The sequence below is a fragment of the Myxine glutinosa genome, chromosome 7 (assembly GCF_964187855.1).
Source record: "Myxine glutinosa chromosome 7, kmMyxGlut1.1, whole genome shotgun sequence".
Taxonomy (NCBI): domain Eukaryota; kingdom Metazoa; phylum Chordata; class Myxini; order Myxiniformes; family Myxinidae; genus Myxine; species Myxine glutinosa.
Genome location: NC_136267.1, coordinates 123932935 through 123953197, shown reverse-complemented (window position 1 = coordinate 123953197; position 20263 = coordinate 123932935). Strand labels below are relative to the sequence as shown.

At 42.5% G+C, this 20263-nt stretch overlaps 1 protein-coding gene across 2 annotated transcripts in view; it reads right to left on the bottom strand.

The window, feature by feature from the left end:
* Positions 1-15474: 15474 nt before the first annotated feature.
* Positions 15475-20263, bottom strand: part of LOC144893004 (vasoactive intestinal polypeptide receptor-like) — a 156947-nt gene continuing 152158 nt past the window's right edge. The window contains exon 13 of one of the 2 annotated variants that reach the window (XM_078782245.1): positions 15475-17160. In XM_078782245.1, coding sequence (XP_078638371.1) covers positions 16969-17160 — 192 coding nt within the window. In that variant the 3' untranslated portion in view covers positions 15475-16968. The remainder of the gene's footprint in view (positions 17161-20263) is intronic. The other variant, XM_078782246.1, reaches the window with a different exon arrangement.

Sequence of the window (20263 nt, the reverse complement as noted above, 5' to 3'; positions counted from 1 at the left end):
TGAAGGGAGTGGGGGAGTTTGTTCCAGAGGCGGGAGAAAAGGGGAATGAAAGAGTGAAGGTGAGCAGAGAGCCTAGACTTTGGCAGTTTAACCATAAGAGGGTTGCAGGCAGATCTTGTGCGACCTGAAGGAATATTGGGGGGACAGAGCACAGAGAGAGCTGGGGGAGCAAGGCCGGAGAGGAGTCGGTAGAAGACAGAAAGACCACCAACCTGCCTGCGGTGAGTGAGTGAAAGGCCCTCGGAGTTGACTACATCGCAGGAGATTCCAATGATTCTGAAAGCTTTGGCCTCAACAGCGTGAAGCCGAGCAAGGTGTGAGGCAGGAGCACCAGCCCAGAGGGGGGAACAGTATTCCATTGAGCTGCGGATGAAAGCCTTGTATGTGGTGAGGAGCTCAGGTGTGCCAAGGAAGGACTTCGCACGACGGAGGATGCCCAGTCGGCGACTGGCTTTGGAGGCCAGCTTGGAAATGTGGTTTTCCCAAGAAAGATCATGGCAGATAGTGAGACCCAAAAGCTTGAGCGACAGAACTTCTTGGAGAGGATTGTTGAGAAAGTAGATGGGAGGGTTGTCCAGTCGGTCCTTTCGGAGAGACATTGTAAGAGTGTGAGATTTGTCAGGATTGAAAGACATGTTCCACTTGTTTGACCAGTCTGTGATTTTGTCCAGGTCTGCAGAGAGTGAGGAGGCTGCAGACTGCCGATCTGAGGGATGAGGAATGGAGCGACAGAGAGTAGAGTCGTCAGCAAAGAGATAGAGAGGATTTTCAAGAGAGTCAGAGAGATCATTGATGAAGACCAGAAAAAGCACAGGGCCCAGAACACTACCTTGGGGAACTCCAGCCTGAACAGGAAGAGGAGATGAGAGAAACCCATTCAGGGCCACACGTTGACTACGACCAGAGAGGAAGTCCGCCAGCCATGCGTGGAGATTTCCATGGATACCAAAGGAGGAGAGTTTGGTGAGCAGAGCAGGGTGCCAGACCGTATCGAAGGCACGTGCAATGTCAAGGGAGACAGCTCGAATTTCCTGTTTGGCGTTGAGGACCTCCATCCATTGTTGAGAAAGCAGAAGCAGCATGTCCAGAGTATGTCCAGTGTAGAGTGACCAGGTCTGAAACCAAATTGATGATCAGAGATCAAGCCATTGGAGAAGAGGAAAGATTTAATATCTGAAGCAATGATGGATTCCATGACTTTGCTGATAATTGGGAGAAGGCTGATTGGTCTGTAGTTGCTGGGATCTGTTTTTGCACCTTTTTTGTGCAAAGCGGTGATGTTGGCTGATTCTTTCTCCCACTTTCTCTCTTTCTCCCACTTTCTCTCTTTCTCCCACTTTCTCTCTTTCTCCCACTTTCTCCCACTTTCTCTCTTTCTCACACTTTCTCTCTTTCTCCCACTTTCTCCCATGTTCTCTCTTTCTCCCACTTTCTCCCACTTTCTCTCTTTCTCCCACTTTCTCTCTTTCTCCCACTTTCTCTCTTTCTCCCACTTTCTCTCTTTCTCCCACTTTCTCTCTTTCTGGCTTTCTCCCACTTTCTCTCTTTCTCCCACTTTCTCTCTTTCTGGCTTTCTCCCACTTTCTCTCTTTCTCCCACTTTCTCTCTTTCTCCCACTTTCTCTCTTTCTCCCACTTTCTCTCTTTCTCCCACTTTCTCTCTTTCTCCCACTTTCTCTCTTTCTCCCACTTTCTCTCTTTCTCCCACTTTCTCTCTTTCTCCCACTTTCTCCCTTTCTCCCACTTTCTCCCACTTTCTCTCTTTCTCCCACTTTCTCTCTTTCGCCCACTTTCTCTCTTTCGCCCACTTTCTCCCACTTTCTCTCTTTTGTCCACTTTCTCCCACTTTCTCTCTTTCGTCCACTTTCTCCCACTTTCTCTCTTTCTCCCACTTTCTCCCACTTTTTCTCTTTCTCCCACTTTCTCTCTTTCTCCCACTTTCTCTCTTTCTCCCACTTTCTCTCTTTCTCCCACTTTCTCTCTTTCTCCCACTTTCTCCCACTTTCTCTCTTTCTCCCACTTTCTCTCTTTCTCTAACTTTCTCTCTTTCTCCCACTTTCTCTCTTTCTCCCACTTTCTCCCACTTTCTCTCTTTCTCCCACTTTCTCTCTTTCTCCCACTTTCTCCCACTTTCTCTCTTTCTCCCACTTTCTCTCTTTCTCCCATTTTCTCCCACTTTCTCTCTTTCTCCCACTTTCTCTCTTTCTCCCACTTTCTCTCTTTTTCCCACTTTCTCCCACTTTCTCTCTTTCTCCCACTTTCTCTCTTTCTCTCACTTTCTCCCACTTTCTCTCTTTCTCCCACTTTCTCCCACTTTCTCCCACTTTCTCTCTTTCTCCCACTTTCTCCCACTTTCTCTCTTTCTCCCACTTTCTCCCACTTTCTCTCTTTCTCCCACTTTCTCTCTTTCTCCCACTTTCTCTCTTTCTCCCACTTTCTCTCTTTCTCCCACTTTCTCCCACTTTCTCTCTTTCTCCCACTTTCTCTTTCTTTCTCCCTTTCTCCCACTTTCTCCCACTTTCTCTCTTTCTCCCACTTTCTCTCTTTCTCCCACTTTCTTAAGGGTGTTGGGGGACTTAAGAGTTCTTCAAAGTTCTAATAAATAGGTCTTAGCATTCCAAAGGGTCGAAAGGTACACTGCAACAACATGCATTTTAAAGGCCATTTTCCCTGCTAGAGCGGGGGTTAGCCTTGCGGTCCCCATGACAATCTTCTCCATTTTGCCCTATTTTCTGCATCTCTCCTTGTTAACCCCCTTGCCCGCATTTCTTCTTCCACCATCTTTAGCCAAGTCTTTTTCGGTCTTCCCCGTCCTCTGCTTCCTTCTACATTCATTTCCATCACTCTTCTCAACCAGTCACTTTCATCCTTCCTCAACACATGACCAAACCATCTCAACCTGTTCCTCTTCACAGCATCAATCACAGGCTCTATTCCCATCATCTTTCGCAATTCATCATTTGTCTTCCTCTCTCTCAACGATACTCCACACATCCACCGAACCATTCGCATTTCCACCCTTTCCAACCTTCGTTGCTGCTCTACGTTTATTACCCATGTCTCGCTCCCATAAATCATAACACTTCTCACACATGCAGCATACACCTTTCCCTTCAGCTTCAACGACACTCCCCTCATCATCAGCACGCCACCCAGTTCCCGAAACTTCTTCCATGCACATCTCACTCGAGCAACCGTTGCCGAGTCTGATCCACCTTCTCCATTCAGCATGTCTCCGAGGTAGCAAAATGTTTTCACACCTTCCAGCTTCATGCCATCTCCAAGATCCAACTCAACATTTCCTCCATCTGCAGCTCCCTCTGTGCACACCTTACATTTGAATGTAGCTGCCACACTGGTTAATGACCCTCTCAGACCACTACATTTTTGATGAACCCACTCAGCGCACATTGTACATTGAATGGAGTTCACTCCGACACCCTTCCTACACACAGCACAGGGCCACTTCCCAGTTCTTTCCACCTCACCACATGCTTTACCACTTGCCATCACCTTCGTCTTTCCGATATTCACCTTCAGACCTTTTGTCTCCATACATTCCTTCCACGTGGTCATCTTTTCCTTCAGTCCATCCATACTTTCCGCAATCAACACCAGATCATCTGCATACAACTACTCCCACGGTAAACCCTCCTTTACGTTCTGAGCCAGCACCTCCATCACAGCTACAAATAGTAATGGACTTAGTACCGACCCCTGATGCACTCCCACCTTCACCTCAAACTCACCACTGTTCCCGTCCTTCGTCCTTACAGCTGTGCGCGCTCTTTTGTACATTGCCATCACTACTCTGATCAACCATTCCTCCACTCCTAACTTCCTCAATGCCCATGTCAATACTTTGCGTGGTACCCTATCGAATGCTTTCTCCAGATCAACAAACCCAAGAAACAACTTCTTCCTCTTCTCCATGTACTTCTCCTGCAACTGCCTCACAATGAAAAGCGCGTCTGTCGTTCCTCTTCCTGGCATGAATCCAAACTGCATTTCGTCGATCTTCACTTTCTTCCTTATCCTCCTCTCCAACACCCTTTCCAATACCTTCATTCCATGCTCCAATAACTTTATCGCTCGGTACGAGCCACACTCCAGAGGGTCACCTTTCCCCTTGTATAGAGGGACGAGGGTACTCAGTTCCCAATCCACTGGAATGCGGCCTTCTTTCACCACCAGATTACAGATCTCTGTCATTCTCTTCACACCCCAACTTCCTGCTGCCTTCAACATATCTCCCACAACTCCCGTCGGCCCTCCCGCTTTTCTACCCTTCATTGCTTTTATCGCTTCCTCAACTTCCTTCTCAGTTATCTTCTCTGCCGGTCCTAAAACAGGGTTACTCTCTATGTTGCCATCCCATTCATTCTCTGTATTCAACAGCATTTCCATATATCTTTTCCATCTTCCTTTAATTCCATCTGGGTCGACAACGATTTGTCCCACTTCATCCTTCAAGCAACTCACCCCCATCACATCACACCTCTCTTTCGCTATCTGCTTTGCAATCCTGAATACTGCTTTCTGACCCTCTTCCGAATCCAAGCGTTCTCCGAACATTTTCCTACATGCCTCCTGCGCCTTTGCTACCTCTTTCTTTGCAGCCTTCCTGGCTGCCTTATAACTTTCATGCTCTGCTGTTTCTGCTCCCGTACCCTTCGCCTTCTGCCACTCCTTGAACTTCTTCCTCTTCACGTCAATCCTCTTTCCAACTTCATCATCCCACCACCATGTTTCCGAGTGCCTCGGTGGTCCTTTTGTCCATCCACATACCTCACCAACGGTTCCCAACAGACGAGCTTTCATTGACATCCAACCACTTTCAAGCTCAACCACATCATCCTCCACCATACTCAGCCTCTCTTTTAATGCCTCCCTTACTGTCACCTCTTTCAACCTCCACACCTTCATTCTCGGTTGGTACTTCACCCGCCGAGCTCTCCTCGCACCTTTCACCCTTACGTCGCAGACAACCAAGTGGTGCTGTGAAACAGCCTCCTCCCCCGGGATCACCTTTGTGTCCCGGAGGTGCCCCCTATCTCGCCTACGCACCATCAGGTAGTCAACGGTTTACCAATCGAAAGGTACACTGCGATATTACATAATTAATAGACAAACAATTAACAGATAGGCATCGGACACATATGACACATGACGTCCACTTTATAACACTGAATTCAGTATTGTATTTTTTATATTAAAAAAACTAGAACAATGCGACTGTGTCGCCAATATGCCTACGCATAGTCATACAACAGGTAGATGCCATCTTTCTGTCCTAAAAAATAAACAAGTTTGAATTTAAATCCCTTCAGCTGTTTTCAAGTATCACATTTTCACCAGCCATGACAGGTTTCACATCGATCGGTGAAGCAGTTTCAGAGAAGGGATTTTTTTAATATCGGCTTTCAAGCTAAAATGGCTGCCATACCACATGAAATATGACATTTAAAATGTACACTCTGCATAGGTATGGGTAGAGGATCACGTTTGTGAAGTTTCGTGTTGATCGGATAAGGTTCATTTTTCTATCCAAGATGGCTGCCAAACCGCGTAACCTACGACATCATCATTTTCAAACTATATGCAACAGTGCTGTTAGATTATATTTGTAAAATTTCGCATCGATAGGGTGAGCAGTTTCAGAGATATAATTATTTACTATTTTCCTTCAATCCAATATGGCTGCCACACCATGTGACCAATTATGTTTTCGTGATCATCTTTGAATCGCCATGCCTAGTCAATGGCACACGTAAAGTTTTGAGTCAATCAATTTGGTGGTTTGGGAGAAGATGTTTTTTTTCGAGTTTTAGGTTAAATCCAATATGGCTGCCAAACCATGTGACCTATGATGTCATGAATTTAATATTTCAATACAAATGGGTCGTAGATCATGTGCATGCAATTTCAGATTTTTAGGATAAGGAATTCGATTAAAATATTTTTGGCTGGTATACCACTTCACCTATGATGTCATCATTATCATGCTTTTGGTCCCCATTGGGAGTACTTGACAATGTGGCAAGTTTAAAAATTTTCCATTCAGCGGTTTCTGAGAAATATATTTTTAATTATTTGCTTTTAATCCAAGATGGCTGCCACACCACGTGAACTAAGATGTCACAATTATCATAAAAACATTCTGGATGGGTGTCACTCCTACCATGCAAGTTTTGTCTCAATCGGACATGTGGTTGCTGAGAAAAATGAGGTTTGGCCCATACGGACGGACGGACGGACAACCCGAAAACATAATGCCTCTGGCGACTTCGTAGGCTGAGGCATAAACATGAGAGATCCTCAGGGTCTTTTGAGTCCTCAGGGTCTTTTGGTTACTTGGGTCCACTGGTTCTTCATCATATTTAAGGATCTTCAGGGTATTTTGGGGTCTTGGTGGTCTTAAGAGTCTTCGGGGACTGAAAGGTTCTTCAAAGGTCGAATACTCCAATAGGTCTTCGCAGTCCAAGGGGTTGAAAGGTAAATTCCAATAGTACATAATTAATAGACATAGGTAATTCATCATTCAAACATACACTGAAAAGTCAAATGGCTGGACAAGATAAGATAATAACGTAGAGGTTTTTCTTCTTCAAACAAAAACATCTTGTGGCTGCCAAACGGCCTGACCAATCATGTTGAAACGTTATACACTTACTCCCCTTCAGGACTTCTACTTTATTATAAAGTTTCACATCAATCAATGAAGCAGTTCAAGAGATAAAAATTTTTTTTTTACGATTTTCATTAATTTATCTATGGCTGCCAAACCATGTGACTTATCGCAATTTCCATAAGACCATTTTAACTTCCAGACATGGGAAACATATTTTTGAAGTTTCCACTCGATATGTTCAAAAATGAGGGAGGAGATAAGTTTTAAAGGTTTATTCTTCAAAACACCATAGCTCCCAAACCATGTGACCTATGACATCATGGCCTGGATTTGATTTGTTTGTCTTGTGCATGTGATCATGCTTACAATATTTGAGCTCGATCTGTTTAGCCGTTTCAGAGAAAATGGGGTTTTAGTGGGTTTTGAGGCTTTTCTCATTTGAAAAATGGCGGCCGAACCACGTGACCCATGACATTATAATTATTTTCTCCATCAATTTATCGCGAGATGATGCTCAAGAAATTTCATTCTGATCGGATGAAGTTTTGTACTTGTCGAATTATGACGTCATAATGAAGGGACATATGACATCATCATTCACATATATGTTATTCTACATGGAGAGATCTTGAGAAGGAGCTATGTCTCAATGTTTTCTACGTACCGCTTTTGGAAATATAGAGGTGCAAAGTTTTTTGATTTTTCCAAGATGGCGCTTGTACCATGTGACATATGACGTCATAATTACCATGAAAAGATTCTACAGAAGGAGGGACTCCTATGGTGAAAATTTCCTCTCAATCGGTCCAACGATTGCAGAGACAATGATTTTTAAAGGAAATCGAAAAATTGCATGGGCAGAATCAGTGACGGCCTGAGAAGAAAAACACTGTAAAGTTTCTTCTTCTTCCAACAATAACGACATCTGCCTTCCAGACCGTAAAACCAATCATGTTTAAATCTTAAACACTTATTCCTCTTGATGACAGATACATTACTTTAAAGTTTCACATCGATCAATGCAGCAGTTCAAGAGACAGAAGGTTTTTTAAATGTTCGTTGAATTATTTATTGCTGCCAAACCATGTGACTTATTGCAAATTCAAAAAGACCATTTTAGCTTCCAGACATGGAGAACATATGTGTCAAGTTTCCACTCGATATCTTCAAAAATGAAGGAGGACAAAGGTTTTAAAGTTTATGCTTCAAAACATCATAACTCCAAAACCATGTGACCTATGATGTCATGGCCAGGGATCATTTGTTTGTCTTGGGCATGTGATCATGCCTGCAAAGTTTTTTTGACTCTATCTGTTCAGCCATTTCGGAGAAAAGGGGTTTTTCGTGGTTTTCAGGAAAAACAATATGGCGTCTGTACCATGTGACCTATGACGTCAAAAAAAATATTATCGACCGATTTTTTCCCTGCGATCATGCTCAAGAAATTTCATAATCATGGGATCAAGCATTCTTTTTTGTCCAATTTATGATGTCATAACGGTAGCCATTTTGATACCCTAAATGAAGACATTTTTGGTCCCAATGCAGAGTTCTTTAGAATGAGCCTTGACTGAATTTTTTCCGTTGAGCCGTTTTGGAGATATAGAGGGGCAAATGTTGCAGGTTTTTCCAAGATGGCACCCATACCACGTGACCTATGACGTCATAATTAGTATAAAGTTCTAGAGGTCTTGGCAATACTTTTTTTTTGTATACAAGATCGAGGCTCGTGTAAGAGCTAACATTAATCACAAAAAGACAAACTGACACATAAAACATAAGATAAAGGGAGCGGGAGACAAGATGGGGAGAGCGAGGGAAGCACATAAGTACAACATTTGAGAGCAGTGACATCGGGAGATCTGTGGGAGGGAGAGGGCTTGCGGGGAGGAGAGGGGTGGGAGAGGTATAAAACATATAAATTAAATAAAATATTATATAAATCACAGTGTATATACACAGGTATAAAACAGTATAAAACACTGCTAGGACTTCCAGGAAAGAAGTCGGAATTTCAAAAAAAGTGGATCTGGGGTGAATTAACGGGGGTAGAAAAGATCAAGGTTTTGGATGAGGGAAGACAAGAGATGGTGCTGAACAGTTGTTTTAAAGACCTGGAGGGAGGAGTGGGGTTGAAGAGAGTGAGGGAGTTTGTTCCAGAGGCGGGAGAAAAGAGGAATGAAAGAGTGAAGGTGAATAGAGAGTCTTGATTTTGGCAGTTTAACCATAAGTGGGTTGCAGGCAGCTCTTGTGCGACATGTAGGAATATTAGGGGGACAGAGCACAGACAGAGCTGGGGGGGGGGGGGGGGGGGCTAGGCCGGAGAGGAGTCGAAAGACCACCAACCTGCCTGCGGTGAGTGAGTGAAAGGCCCTCGGTGTTAGCTTCATCGTGGGAGATTCCAATGATTCTGAAAGCTTTGGTTTCAACAGAGTGAAGCCGAGCTAGGTGTGAGGAAGGAGCACCGGCCCAGAGGGGAGAACAGTATTCCATTGAATACTATATTTAAAATTTCGTGTCAATTGGACAAACGGTTGCAGAGAACATTAATTTTTAAAGTTTTTGGACATGCAGTGGTGGGAAGAATAAGAATAAACTGCACAGTAACAATAGGTTTTCTCTGCATTAATTAATGTAATTATTTACATTAATCATTTACATTAAAGTAAGAGGAAACCTTATAATTATTAATAATAGTATGAACACCAACATTTTTGTTTGGATGTTTGGTCTCAATTTAAACTTAATACTACGAACTTCGATCTGAGAGCAGCACCTTCAAGGTCCTTCTTTCGGAGAGGTTTGCGAACTTTGAGCGCATTCCGGATCTATCATGACCTCTGTCACTCCAATTGTTCAAAACGGCGCCCGATCATACTACTCGTAGACACCAGATATGTTTGTGTCTGTGCATTGAGGTTTCAGCAACACCAGGCATGTAACACCGTGTTTGCACTTGTATTGTAACCGCACCTCACAAAAATTACAAACGTCACACAGTATACAAAACCCAGCGAGGAGACGGAATCGTACTGTCTGCAGCGTCCGAACAAAAATTAAAAAAAAAACACGTGATTAGTTTTATCAACAAACCTTTGGAGAGCAAATATACAATACCTCGAAAACCTACAGTTCACTAGTCGCATCAAAAATACAAAGACATGCACTGCTTTAGATTTTCCGATACGTCTACACAAGAAGCGAGAAGACGTCGAAACGCAACAGGAGTCGGGTGCTTTTGACATCTACAGCCACGATGGTCTCCAGGAGAGTGCAGAATGAGAATAATTACTCCGCTGTGTATCACCACGAGGCTTTCGGGCAGAATGACATCGCAAAAAAGCATACCGTTACGGACCAGCGTACACATAGCAGTGAAAATAAATGGCACAGTGTCATCAATCGTACAATGTCATTTGGGAAACCAATAATGGAGAAGCAAGCAAAACATCATTTGCCTTATCTGATCTGATATGATGCAAGTTGAGATTGATTATTTGAAATATTTACACAAAAAATATTTTCTTGTCGTCATTTTCACACAACCCTTCGAGCAACTGATGCTGATTATACAAGGAACAGCATGTTCTAAAAACACCTGGTTGAACCACGTGATATCTTCGACTTTAAAAACCACCGCCTCCTTCCGCCAGCCATCAAATGCCATCACATGACAGCAGATAAGTGTGACCAATTAACAGCCAATCGTTATCAACTGTAATCAGATTACAGCTAATTTCTAATAAAGGCGACAATGCACAGCCAATCGGCTATGGGTTTGGCAGTGACCCATGGAACAATAGACTGCCAAACCCAGTGAACAATAGACTGCTGCCAAAAACCATGAAACAATGGACTGCACAACCCAATGGAAGAATAGACGGCCAAACTAATGAAACAAAAGACCGCTAAACTCAGGGAAGAACAGATTGCCAAACCCAAAATGGAACAATAGACTGCCAAATCCTTGGAACAATAGACTGCAAAACACAGGGAACAACAGACTGCCAAACCCAGGGATCAACATAATTGCCAAATTCAGGAAACAATTGACTGCAAAATCCAGGGAGCAGTAGACTGCAAAACACAGGGAACAATAGATTGCCAAACCCAGGGATCAATTTAATTGCCAAATTCAGGAAACAATTGACTGCAAAACCCAGGGAGCAGTAGACTGCAAAACACAGGGAACAATAGACTGCTGCCAAAAACCATGAAACAATGGACTGCAAAACCCAATGGAAGAATAGACGGCCAAACTAATGAAACAATAGGCCGCTAAACTCAGGGAAGAACAGATTGCCAAAACCAATGGAACAATGGACTGCCAAACCCAAAATGGAACAATAGACTGCCAAATCCTTGGAACAACAGACTGCAAAACACAGGCAACAACAGACTGCCAAACCCAGGGATCAATATAATTGCCAAATTCAGGAAACAATTGACTGCAAAACACAGGGAACAATAGATTGCCAAACACATGGACTAATACACTGTAAAACACAAGAAACAATAGACTGCAAAACTCAAGGAACAACAGATTGCCAAATACATGGAACAATAGATTGCCAAACACATGGAACAATAAATTGCTAAACCCATGGAACAATAGACTGCAAAACCCAATTGAACAATCAACTGCAAAACATAGGGAACAATAAATTGCAAAACCCAGGGAACAATAGACTAAAAACAACCAAGGGAACAATAGATTGCAAAACCCATGGAAAATTTGACTGAAAACCCCAGGGAACAATAGAATGCCAGCCCATGGAACCAATAGACTACAAAACCCAGGGAACAATATAATGCCAAGCCCATGGAACAATTGTGGCTTTAAAATAAAAATGTACCAGGTTTACACCATGAGGGTGAAATATTTATAACAAATAGACGCCTTTGGTTGGCACATGGTGCTTTAGCAAGTAACAAAGCATACAAGGGAAAATTTGCAAAAGCAGAGACTCAAAGCATGGTGAGCAGATACCAAGTCAACTCCATCAAAAGTATACATTGTCAAGGCCACCATATTACATGGCGACTGTAATGCATTTCAAACTCAGCATCAGTAATCAAATCTGAAACCACACTTAGGGACGTGTGAAACATACACGTGTATGTAACACAACCATGCAAATCAGCTTCAGAACAGGCCAAAAAAAAAGAGGTTAACCTGAACATTAGGAAGTGGAAAATTGGACACGACAGGATAAGGACTTCTTAACCCTAGAGCACAGAGCAATCCAAAATAATGTTCATGTATTTGCACCATTTATTGGTACTCCAGAACTCCAAAAGCTCAAGCGCCGAAAGCTTGACTCAGTTATGGTTTTTCTAAATGTGAATGGCACCTTTTACCGCATTTTATGGTTGGAGAGCAGGCCTGGAGGGAGAGTGGATCATTTTAATTTGGCCTGAGCATTGCACGAAGGTGAAAACACTGAGACGCCTCTACCACCACTACAACACCCTCAATCCCACCTCCCCTGCCTTCAAGAGTCTGACATCCTCAACATTATACTTGCTCAAAACCATCTCGGTAAAATGATTACCGCCCGAAAATATAAATCATACCAGCTCGTCCACTGATTGATTGTGTTGAAAAGTGAAAGAACAGTATAAAGGAATGGAAAATGGAAGTGCATTTTGAACAAGCGTTACGCCTAGGTCCCCCGTCGGTGAAGTGATGTGAGTTGACAAAGTGGAAGACGCAAGGCGGCCATCTTGGATTTTGACTTGGCGACCCAATTTTCAATAGCGTTCTTCCTTATGCGCAGATACACCCACACACCAGATTAGAAGTTGGTACTTTGCTTATTTTTCAAGATATTCTGCTCACAAGGTTCAGACATACATGGCGTCAGACATACATGGCGGCGGCCATCTTGGATTTTGACGTGGCGACCCAATTTTCAATAGCGTTCTTCCTTATGCGCAGATACACCCACACACCAGATTAGAAGTTGGTACTTTGCTTATTTTTCAAGATATTCCGCTCACAAGGTTCAGACAGACATGGCGTCAGACATACATGGCGGCGGCCATCTTGGATTTTGACGTGGGTTGCACCCACACACCAAATTAGAATTCGGTCCTTCGCTTACGCATGCATGCACGCATGTACGCACGCACGCCCGCACGGATGGACGGACGGAAAAACCATAGTCCCATTTTCGCTCCGCGGTGTGACGGGGGACGATAAAGTGAATGTAAAACTAAGGCTAATCTTGAACAATCTTTTTGACTTTAACTTGTACTTTTTATGAATTTGATCGAAAGATTGTCATTGTGCTACTGAACATTGGCGAGTTTTCTGCTTTGTCCGTTTCAGAATTTTGATTTGGAATAAATATCTCTATTCAATTGCCATTCATTTCGACAAGAAAACGTGATGACTTGAGCGAGTCGAAGCAAAAATGATGAATTGAGCGCCGTTTTGTTATTGATTAATTGATGGGCGACTTATCCCAAACTGAGAAAGGGTTTTTGTTTCCAATACTGCTAGATGACATGCTTTGCAGAGAGAATGATTTATTTCTTTACTTGTTTTTCATTCCTTAATTTCAGCTTCACAAACCATTGTTCCGAACCACAAGAATTCTAAGAGCCTAGATGTTTTAAATGAAATTCTGTTTAAACCGTATTGTTATGGCAGGAGCATTAACACTGCAAAATTTTCCACATATATGGGATTTCTAAGACTGCATGACCTATTTTGACGTCAACCAGTGGTGATGTAACCACATAAGATTGATTGTTTTCATGTATTGTTATGCATTATGTTTTCCACTCTGTCAAAGCGCCTTTGGGCTTCTGGAAAAGCGCTATACAAAATAAATGAATTATTATTATTATTATAAGAACATTGTAGCAGACGCCTTGCGCTCACAGCACATCTTCCTGTGAAGACGCATCTCATTTTCGTATCCGGTTATGCAACTGATGCGTATTATACAAGGAACAGCATGTTCTAAAAACACCTGTTTGAACCACATGATATCTTGGACTTTGAAGTATACCGCCTCAGTCCGCCAAACATCAAATGGCATCACGTGATAGCAGATAAAGTGTGACCGAATCACAGCCAATCGCTATCGGCGGTGATCGGATCACAGACAATTTCTAACAAAGGTTACAATGCATAGCCAATCTGCTATGGGTTTGTCAGTGATCCATGGAACAATAGACTGCCAAATCCCAGTGAACAATAAACTGAAAAAATTAGGAATAATATACTGCTGCCAACAACAATGAAGCAATATATTGCAAAACCCCGGAAACAATGGACTGGCAACCCCAATGGAAGAATAGATAGCCAAACTAATGGCCCAATTGACTGCAAAACCCAGAGAACAATTGACTGCCAAACCAAAGGAATAATATACTGCCAAACCCAGGGAACAATCGACTGCAAAACCCATAGAACAATAGACTGCAAAACCAAGGGAACAATATATTGACAAACCCAGGGAACACGTGAATGCAAAACCCAGGGAACAATCGACTGCAAAACCCAGGAACAAGCGACTGCCAAACCAAGGGAACAATATATTTCCAAACCCAGGGAACAAGCAACTGCAAAACCAAGGGAACAATATATTGCCAAACCCAGGGAACAATCGACTGCAAAACCCAGGGAACAAGCGACTGCCAAACCAAGGGAACAATATATTGCTAAATCCAGGGAACAATTGACTGCAAAACCAAGGGAATAAGCGACTGCCAAACCAAGGGAACAATATATTGCCAAACCCAGGGAACAAGCAACTGCAAAACCAAGGAAACAATATATTGCTAAATCCAGAGAACAAGCAACTGCAAAACCAAGGGAACAATATATTGCCAAACCCAGGGAACAAGCAACTGCAAAACCCAAGGAACAATATATTGCCAAACCCAAGGAACAAGCGACTGCAAAACCCAAGGAACAATCAAATACAAAACGAAGGGAACAATATATTGCTAAATCCAGAGAGCAAACGACTGCAAAACCTCGGGAACAATATATTTCCAAACCCAGGGAACAAGCAACTGCAAAACCAAGGGAACAATATATTGCCAAACCCAGGGAACAAGCAACTGCAAAACCAAGGGAACAATATATTGCCAAAACCAGGGAACAAGCAACTGCAAAACCCAAGGAACAATATATTGCCAAACCCAAGGAACAAGCGACTGCAAAACCCAAGGAACAATCAACTGCAAAACCAAGGGAACAATATATTTCCAAACCCAGGGAATAAGTGACTGCAAAACCCAGGAAACATTTGAATGCAAAACCCAGGGAACAATATATTGCCAAACCCAGGGAACAATAGACTGCAAAACCCAGGAAACAATATATTGCCAAACCCAGGGAACAAGCGACTGCAAAACCCAGGGAACAATCAACTGCAAAACCAAGGGAACAATATATTGCCAAACACAGGGAATAAGTGACTGCAAAACCCAGGAAACAATGACTGCAAAACCCAGGGAACAATATATTGCCAAACCAAGGGAACAATATATTGCCAAACCCAGGGAACAATATATTGCCAAACCAAGGGAACAATATATTGCCAAACCAAGGGAACAATATATTGCCAAACCAAGGGAACAATATATTGCCAAACCCAGGGAACAAGCGACTGCAAAACCAAGGGAACAATATATTGCCAAACACAGGGAATAAGCGACTGCAAAACCCAGGAAACAATTGACTGCAAAACCCAGGGAACAATAGACTACAAAACCCAGGGAACAATAGACTGCCAAGCCCATGGAACAATTGCTGCGTTACACTCAAAATGTACCAAGTTTATACCATGTGGGTGAAAGATTTATAACAAATAGGCTCCTTTGGTTGGCACATGGTGGTTTAGCAATCAACAAAGCATACAAGGGAATTTTTTCAAACGCAGAGACTCAAAGCATGGTGAACAGACATCAAGTCAACTCCATCAAAAGTATACATTGTCAAGGCCACCATATTACATGGCGACTGTAATGCATTTCAAACTCAGCATCATTAATCAAATCTGAAACCACACTTAGGGACGTGTGCAACGTACACGTGTATGTAACACAACCATGCAAATCAGCTTCGGAACAGGCCAAAAAAAAGAAGTTAACCAGACCATTAGGAAGTGGAAAATGGCACACGACAGGATTAGGATGTCTTAACCCGACGGCACAAAGCAACCCTAAATCATGTTCCTGTATTTGCACCTTTTATTGGTACTCCACAAGCTCCAAAAGCTCAAGTGCCAAACCCTTGACCCAGTTCTGGTTCTTCGAAATGCGAATGGCACCTTTTATCGCATTTTTATGGTTCGAGAGTAGACTGGTGGGAGACTGGATCATATTAATTTGGCTTGAGCTTTGCACGAAGGTGAAAACACTGAGACACCTCTCCCTTCCCCCTCTCCAACCTCCCCACACAACCCCTGCTCCCCCTTCCCTCCCCGTGCCTCCAAGAGTCTAACATCCTCGATATTTGGTCAATTCAAGTGAGCTAGACCCTGAACACCCCTGGGTCTAGCTCACTTGAGTCGAACTTTATCTAATATACTCGCTCAAATATCGAGTCGAACTTTATTTAATATACTCGCTCAAAACCACCTCGATATAACAATTACCGCCCGACAGTATAAACCATACAAGCTCGTCCACTGACTGATTGTATTGAAAAGTGAAATAGAGGTATAAAAGAAGGGAAGTGCATTTTGAATAAACTGAATGTAAAACTAAGGCTAATCTTGAACAATCCTTTTGACTTTAACATATACTTTTTTATGAATTTGATCGAAAGATTGTCATTGTGCTACTGAACATTGGCGAGTTTTCTGCTTTGTCCGTTTCAGAATTTTGATTTGGAATAAATATCTCGATTCAATTGCCCATTCATTTCGACAAGAAAACGTGATGACTTGAGCGAGTCGAAGCAAAAATGATGAATTGAGCGCCGTTTTGTTATTGATTAATTGATGGGCGAGTTATCCCAAACTGAGAAAGGGTTTTTGTTTCCAATACTGCTAGATGACATGCTTTGCAGAGAGAATGATTTATTTCTTTACTTGTTTTTTCATTCCTTAATTTCAGCTTCACAAACCATTGTTCCGAACCACAAGAATTCTAAGAGCCTAGATGTTTTAAATGAAATTCTCTTTAAACCGTATCGTACTGGCAGGAGCATTAACCCTGCAAAGTTTTCCACATATCTGGCATTACTGGAACTGCAACACCTATTTTGACCAAAACCAGTGGTGATGGAACCACATAAGAACATAGAAGCAGACCCCTTACGCTCACAGCACATCTTCATGTAAAGACGCATCTCATTCTCATATCCGGTTAGATAAGCGAAGAGTCGACCTGAAGACTGGAGCTACGGGTTTTTGGGCTGCATTTAGTGAGCAGAGACACCTGGGTGCCACCATTGGCACCGCCATTGCTCATGGTAGAGTTGTGCTGTTGTTTCACATCGACGGTCAAGTAGCGATCGATGCACCAACGTCTCCACTTCCGCTTCAGCTCGGCTTGCACCTGCACAACATGGAAAAATGTCTGAAGTTCACGTGCGTATCTTTCAGTTGGCATGACCCAGCTATATACATGAATTATCACAGCTCATTTGCATCACAGACTATTCCTATGCAGGAGCAACTGAATTGCTGCCTTCTCCACCTAAATCCCACCTTCCGCCAGAAAACCCCGGCTTCAACTGGGCTAGCGAAGTGTTCCTGTGGAATGCTTCACCATATCATTCCAGTATAAGGAACAGTTCTTTGGTCTCGGACCGTCTTCACGCTCCCAGTCTGCTGCCATCGCTTTCCCAGCCCCTCCCCACCTCCCCCATAACACGAGGAGAGACAAAATGGTGGACGCAATCAGGCCTCCTCTTGGAGTCAGAAGTGGTGTCAGGTTTGAGGAATGAAAAAGTGTTCCTTTGCATTCCAGCAAACCTGTTCTCAAAGTGCATGCATCGTTCTGTGAAGCAATATTCATTGAAAATAGTGAAAGCTGAAAATTTATTACGAGGAAATGAATGACTCCAAAAGGAAAAGTGAGGTAGTGCCAAAAACAAGCCGGGATTATATGGGGAACAAGAAAAAGAGCAATCAGAGATTGCAAACCTTGCCAGGATGTATTTTCAGTGGTTTTTAAGGCTTTTGTGTTAAATCAAATATGGCGGCCGAACCACGTGACCGATGACGTCATCATTATTTTTTCCTAAACTAATTTATTCCTAGATTATGCTCAAGAAATTTAATCTTGATCGGATAAAGTTTTGTACTTGTCGAATTGTGACGTCATAATGGAGGCACCTATGACATCATCATTAACATATTATATTCCACATGGAGAGTTCTTTACAATGAGCCATGTCTCAATTTTTTCTGTTCAGCACTTTCGGAGATATAGAAGTACAAAGTTTTTCGGTTTTTCCAAGATGGCGGCTGAACCACATGACCTATGACGTCATAATTATCATTTAAAAAATTCTACAGGTGGAGTTGCACCAATGGTGCAAATTTCCTGTCAATCGGACGAACGGTTGCAGAGAAAATCATATTTATTCTGTGCGGCCAAACAGACAAGACAAACTCAAATGCAATAACCTCTCCTCTGGCGAGGGTAACTAAACGCTGACCTTGAAACAGCCCTGAAATAATGCCTGATAATATACTAATGATAATTATAATAATATAATATTATAATTAACTAGCGGGGTCACCCGTGGGAATCCCACGGGCATGGATGTGTGTGACATTTCGACATATTGAGTTAGATGCTGCACCTGCACATTCAGTTATATAAAATGGTTACTGGCAATAATTGATCACATCCACAAATGATGTAATCCACACAATTTATGTACTTTACATAACGTTAATAGGAATACATACATGCCCGTGTAGATGGGAAATACAGTTTGTTTGAAAGAAATCACAAATATCAGAAGAAAGTTTTAAAAATTTAGAACTATTCTCACTCAGAGTTAAACAACACCGTAATATTATGCGGTTGCTTCAACGTTTTCGTTGAATTATATGTCATCATTGTGAGATTTTTTTGGAATTTTTTTTTTTGAAATGAGATTTTTAGGCAAAACGGCAAAAAAGCATCAGAACAGCTGTGAAACAACATCAAAACAGCAGTGAAAAAGCATCAAAACAACAGTGGAAAGCGTCAAAACAGCAGTGAAAAAGCATCAAAACAGCTGAAAAAGCATCAAAACAGCAGTGAAAAAGCATCAAAACAGCAGTGAAAAAGCATCAGAACAGCTGTGAAAAAACAGCACTGAAAAAGCATCAAAACAGCAGTGAAAAAGCATCAAAACAGCAGTAAAAAGCATCAAAACAGCAACAATAGTCCGGTGATTTTTCAATCACCGCAACTAAATGTGTCGGAGTAATTAACTATTTTCCTTCGTGACCTCCTTTTGTTGCCTGAATGGTGTCACTGCAGGACCTCCGGGTAAACAACATTACGGGTGAAGATTCCACTGCGGCCATCAATTTTTCCCTGTTGGCCATTACTGACTACCTTTACCTTGACATCCTCAAATCGTTTAGCACGCGACAATGCAACATATAATTGGCCATGGCTGAAGACGGGTTCTGGTAGGTAAATCCCAACTTTGTGTAATGTTTGACCTTGACTCTTGTTTATTGAGAAAGAGAATGCCACACGAACTGGAAATTGATGGCGTTTGAGTACGAATGGTAGTGTTGTATCGGAAGGTGCAATACTAATCCTGGGTAAAAATGTGCGTGTTCCTTTGTGACTGCCAGAAATTATTTCTCCATCTATTATGTTTGGCAACAATCTTTTAACAACCAATCTTGCACCATTGCACAGTCCCTGTTTCGGATCAAAGTTACGGAGTAACATGATGACAGCACCATCTTAGAGACGAAGTTTGTGCAATGGCATTCCAGAAGGAGTTAATTGATTTAGGAATTCCATAGGATAATTTAGTGCCTCTTCAGGGTCATCACAGACAATGGAATCAGCGCTGAAGTACGTCTTTTCTTCCCCAGGAAATGCATCCAGTATCTCATCGTTGATCACAAATGTGGATTCATTCTTTGGACACAACACGGCTCGTTGTGCCAGCGCATCATAGTTTGAATGGATTTCGTTCAAATTACCAAAAACAGCCTCTGCTAAAGACATGTTGTCTTCTACACAGATACGATCAGGCAGTCGTATTAAATCTGAGTCAGGAATTGTTTCCACAGTCCCATTTCCAACCGACAGTAACCATTTTGAGAATTCTTCGTCATCATTAGCTCTCATGTTTGATTTTAAGTTCAGCAGTTTGAACTTTGGCCACAACTTGCTACGCTTGATGCATGTGGCGATGATTGCTGCAGGTGCAGCGCGAGGTACAACGGGCAAAACCTGCCTGAAGTCCCCACCAAGAAGTAAGACCTTTCCACCAAAAGGAATGTTGTTGCTGGTTACATCCCGGAGACATCGATCAACAGCCGCTAAAGCATATGCTGGAGCCATAGGTGCTTCATCCCAAATGAATAGGTTGGCCTTCCTTAGAGTATCTGCATCTTTACTCGTAGGTGATATGTTGCATGTGGAGTTTTCCAAAATGGGCACTGGCAATTTAAATCGATGGTGCGATGTA